The 5,291-nt window shown below is 46.5% G+C and overlaps 1 protein-coding gene across 1 annotated transcript in view; it reads right to left on the bottom strand.

Annotated features, from left to right (window-relative positions):
* The window catches only part of LOC107120783 (nesprin-2-like), a gene marked incomplete at its 3' end in the record, with an annotated part of 122,056 nt that overhangs the window by 92,410 nt on the left and 24,355 nt on the right, over nt 1-5,291 (bottom strand). The window contains exon 12 of the mRNA XM_015423551.1: nt 474-575. Coding sequence (XP_015279037.1) covers nt 474-575 — 102 coding nt within the window. The remainder of the gene's footprint in view (nt 1-473; nt 576-5,291) is intronic.

Genomic DNA, 5,291 nt, shown 5'->3' with positions numbered 1-5,291 from the left:
CCACTGGTCTGATCCAGCAGGGCTCTTCTGATGTTCTAATGAAGGCCTCAGCCTCTATGCCCTGTTGTTGGCCATTCAGATGAACTAGGAAACTGTGTGAGACAAGGAAACTAGATGGATCACTGGTCTGATCCAGCAGGGCCCCTCTTATGTTCTTATCTATACTTGTTCCTTGATCCTCCATAATGACCAATGAATCCTGCTACCTGACATGAGGTCATCATCACACTGTGAACTACCTGGGCCAGAAACATCCAGTGAAATGAAACAAGAGCAGAAAGGTCTCAGCATGGATTTATTCTATCACATAATGAGTTTCATTAGATAGGGGATCAGGGGAAAGTTAGAAGAGGCGCTTCCATTTTTGACGGAGACCTTGTTTCATCTTCAATACCTAGTTCTACCTTAAGCATACATCTCCAAATCTGACAAGAGTGACAACACACATAACTTTAAAACACTCTTTCTCCCACCTGTAATTCTAGCAGTGGCTCACTACCACTGAGGAGATCTTGTATTTCATCCACTTTTCTCTCAAATTCCTCTAAATTTTTCTCTTGGTACTGTAGGCCAGCCTAAGACGAAAGAAGGAGACAGTATATTAGGCACCAAACCAGCTGAGGCCTAATTTAATTCCTATTTCACCAATTAGAACAGAACGGTCGGGGGGGGACCCACAAGGCCTTGCAGTAGGCATTTCATTGGCCCCCTCCCCCAGTGTTTCCTCGTTCCCTTTCCTGAAAACCCCCACAGCGACTTGCCTTTTCCCTGCCTTTCTCTCTCTTTCTCACCTACTAACCAATCAACCAACCTACCTTTATCACTCCCCTCAGCCATCTTCAGTTTTTCCTCTTTCCTAGTCTCTGGTAGCCTCTCCTTGAGAAAACTCTGGCCCACTTGCTCACTGCTAGCCACTGGGCCAGGCCCGGTTGCCCAGTGGGGAACCCCCAAGGAACTGTGAGGGGCACTTCAGGTTCATCTGTATCCCATTCCCCAGAATATTTCTTCATTCCCTCCTCCTGACAGCCCCCATATCCTCACCAGTCCCTGCTTCCTCTTCTTCTTACTCACCATCCAACCAACCTTTTGCCCATCTTCAGCTACATTTACTACTTATTTCATTTATACCCTGCCTTTCTCCCCAATGGGGTCCCAAAGTGGCTTACATCGTTCTCCTGCCCTCCCATTTTATTTTCACAATGACCCTGTGAGGTTAGGTGAGGCTGAGTGTGTGCGACTGGCCCCAAGGTTACCTAGTCATCTTCCATAGCAGAGTCCAGATAGAAACCTGGATCCCCCAGATTTTTGTTGGACACTACTACACCGCACTGGTGATCATACAGTGTCTGCAGTTGAATACTAGCAAGCAGCTGAACCTGGGTAAGTCATGCAAGTCAAATGATAGCAAGTAGCCTGGTAAGTGCTGCTGAGCCCGGCCCCGGTAAGTTCTCCCTCAAAGACCAAAACAGCCCTGAAGAGAATCCTGCCCCTGTCTTCTACTGAAAGAAGCCGAGGCTTTAACTGGCAATACTGTTGTGTAAGTCATGCAAGTCAAGTGATAGCAAGTAGCCTGGTAATTGCTGCTGAGCCCGGCCCCGGTAAGTTCTCCCTCAAAGACCAAAACAGCCCTGAAGAGAATCCTGCCCCTGTCTTCTACTGAAAGAAGCCAAGGCTTTAACTGGCAATACTGTTGTGGTTGCCTAGCAATGGCCACAGAGGATATTTGTTTTTTAAAGCTACAGGTGCTATTTCTATTATTTTTTGGAGGGGTTAACCCTCCAGGTTATTTATTTATTTTAGCTTTCTGTTTTTTCTGCAAACCTAAGGCGTCTCTCTAGTTTGTAGATAGGTCTACCTTGTCTGTTTATGGCTTCAGTCTCTGGATTTAAGTATCCACAGATTTGGCCATGTTGAGAATTATATCTATGGATGATGAAGGCACTGACCCCTGAACTTCTGGAGCTGTAAAAATCTTTTAAATCAATCAATGAATAAAACATGATCAAGAATCCAGATTTGCTCGAAACAAGACAGTTCACTGACCTTCTCCTATTACTCAAGGTTTAAGATGATCACGGTGGCAAACATACCTTTCTGCACAAAACAAGGCGTTCCCTACCCAGTAACATCAGCGTGAGAAAGACTCATGAAATGCAAATATGTTGCTTCTACAATGAAACTGAAATCTTTCTGGACTCCTTAGAAACTCTTTATGAACTCCTTGGAAGCCTAATAATTTTGTTCAGTGCTTGTTGAGAAGGGACTGATATATTTTTTTAGTCACAAACTTTACCCATTGCAATGCTCCATTACAATCGAAGTCTGGGTGCTGACGGGGGGGCGGGGTTGTAGGGAGCCTGTACAACCTCTTAACAAAACTTTCTTCAGTGTGATCACCATTAAACAAGAAGGGGGAAAGATTTCGGCTAAATTGGAGAGTTTTGTCTCATCCTGCCTTGCAGTTGTAGATGTGAGGTTAACAACACAATATATAGTTATGGTAATATAACACTGCATAAAGGACACTTTTGGACAGGAGAGAGTTCAAGACCAATGAAACACATAAAGAAATGAGTTCTCAAATGTCCTTTATTTTCCAAGGCTAAATAAGAACATCGCTAGTAGCAATTTCAAAAATGTCTGTCCAATGGTATACTTCGCTGGTGCATTAAAAAAGGGAGCATTTTGTCTGGAGTGAGGAGCTGGGCAGGACATGCGTTTAGGATGTCTACAAACGAAGCCACATTTTCCAACTTGAAGCAAGCTCTTTCTGCAAAAGATAAAGGTAAAGCTTTCCCTTGTTCGAAAGCCAGTCGAAATCGACTCTAGGGTTGAGGTGCTCCTCTCCGTTTCCAAGACGAAGAGCCAGCGCTGTCCGAAGACTTCTCCGTGGTCATGTGGCCGGTATGACTAGATGCCGAGGTGCACGGAATGCTGTTACCTTCCCACCGAACCGGTACCTATTTATCTACTTGCAATTTCTTGCTTTTGAACTGCTAGGTTGGCAGGAGCTGGAGCCAGAGACAGGAGCTCACTCCATCATGCGGCACTCGGGTCTCGAACCACTGAACTACCGACCTTCCAGCCTGCAGTTCAGCATCTTAACCACTGAGCCACTGCAGAGCAAATGGTAATTTCTGGTTCTTCCACCCAGCAAGCCATTTCTCCCGGATTCAGGAATGCTGCTTCCATTAATTAAAAACACCGTTCCTGGCTTGTAGCATGTTAATTCTGTTTGTGTAACTTGCTATCACAAGACTTATGCAACTTGGCCAGACTTTTCCTAGGGAGAGGCTGCCAGGGGGAGGAAAGGAGGGAAAGCTAAAAGCCAGCGTGGTGTAGTGGTTAAGAGTGTCGCACTAAGATCTGTGAGACTCAAATCTGAATCGCCACTCTGCCATGGAATCTTGCTGGGTGACCCTGGGCTAGTCACACGCGGCCTAACTTACCTCACAGGGTTGTTGGGAGGATAAAATGGAGGAGGAGAACGATGCAAGCCGCTTTGGGTCACCGTTGTGGCGGAAAGGGGGGTATAAATGAATTAAATAAATATCTGTAAAACCAAAGGTGCAGGGGGAAGATAAAAGGTAGGTTGGTGGGTAACTGTGGCAATCATCCTCCAAAGTCCCGCCTCTCCTCCAGGGCTCTGAACCAATCCGTGTGATTTGGGCCTCATGCAAATCCAAGTTACTGTCAGCCAATCAGAGCCCACAGAACGCCACTGGATGGGAGGGGCTTCAGCTTAAGATGGGTGAAGAATTCCATCCCCCCCAGACAGAGATTTCATGGCTCTAGATAAGAGCATTAGATTAACCAGTCTTTTATTTGGCTTTTTGTTAGGTTTTGGGGTCAGCCAAGGGAAGAAAGCTTGTTTGAGGGTGCGTTCAGACCGCTTTCAGCACGCTTCAGTAACGGATTTTATATCCACGTTCACACACCCAACATCTTTTAATGCATTGGCGGTGTGCACATAGGCGGAGCTCCGCCACCGCGTTTAGAAAACCCACATTTAAACGGTCACTTGTTTTAGCATTTAGATGACTTTGGGATCTCACAGAGGCCATTTTTGGGTCAAACATTTAAAGGGAAGTCTTTTGTTGGAGGGGTTGGATTGATTCGCCCTGGTGGTTCTGCGCATGCGCCATGATAGTTCCCCCCCTTCTACGGAGGGGCGTCTATGCGCATGCGCAAACTGAGGGAAAATTTTAAAAACCCTGCCGACACACGTTCCCACGCGTCAGTAGTGTAGACGCAGGGGAGCGACGTGACTGCGCGGTGAGGTGGGATAAGGGAGGTAAGTGTGATTGCGATTATCCAGATCAAATATAATCCAGTTAGAACCGGAGCAGTTTCCTATTAAGGCCCCGACATTCCTAACTTATGTGTACAGCTGCTGCGGACGGGAGCTCTTGGGTGGTAAAAGAGCAGCCTCGAACCTGCTGCAGCAACCTGTCTGGAGAAAGCGGAATCAAACCTCCCCTGAGGGCTTAACTGAGGAGCAGTTACAAAATGGTCACCCACGTTGGGAAAGCTTGTACTCTGCGGGAGTGAAGTGGAAAAAGCAGTCCACTTTATTATATTGAAATATTTCCACGCACGATCCTTACCCTGCTAAATGCTTTGTTTCCTATTAAATAAACCTTTGCTGTTCATTTCCATCTGTATCTTTTCTGTCCAATCAAATATCTATGGAAAAGTGATTTTTACTTACCTCATAAATAATTACAATCTTGGTCTAGCATGTTCCCAAATAAGATATATTTAGGGAGAACATAGCTAAAGGTAAAGGCTTCCCTTGCTCAAAAGCGAGTCGAATCTGACTCTAGGGTTGCGGTGCCAGCAGTGTCCAAAGACATTTCTGTGGTCATGTGGCCGGCGTGACTAAACGCTGAGGCGCACCGAACACTGTTACCTTCCTACTGAAATGGTACCTATTTATCTACTTGCAATTTCTTGCTTTCGAACTGCTCGGTTGGCAGGAGCTGGGGCCAGAAACAGGAGCTCACTCCGTCACGCGGCACTCGGGTCTCGAACTGCCGAACTACCGACCTTTTGGTCTGCAGCTCAGTGTCTTAACCTCTGAGCCACCGAGGCTCCTAGCTTATACACTACCAATCCTTTAATCAAAGCTTGTGTCCCCCTTTTTCTTTGATTGTGGACAGTTGGGCCTTAAAGAATCCATAGGAAAGGCCAGAGTGTGGGGGGGCCTGGACATTCTTCGGTCCAGTGGCCACTTGCTTCAGAGTCTTCCCCCCTCCCTACATAGCTGGCCACAGTGGGAAGGAGAAAGG

Source organism: Gekko japonicus, unplaced genomic scaffold, assembly GCF_001447785.1.
Source record: "Gekko japonicus isolate JY-2015 unplaced genomic scaffold, Gekko_japonicus_V1.1 scaffold3438, whole genome shotgun sequence".
NCBI lineage: Eukaryota > Metazoa > Chordata > Lepidosauria > Squamata > Gekkonidae > Gekko > Gekko japonicus.
Note: the sequence above shows the minus strand (reverse complement) of the source record. Positions and strands in the feature narration are given on the sequence as shown.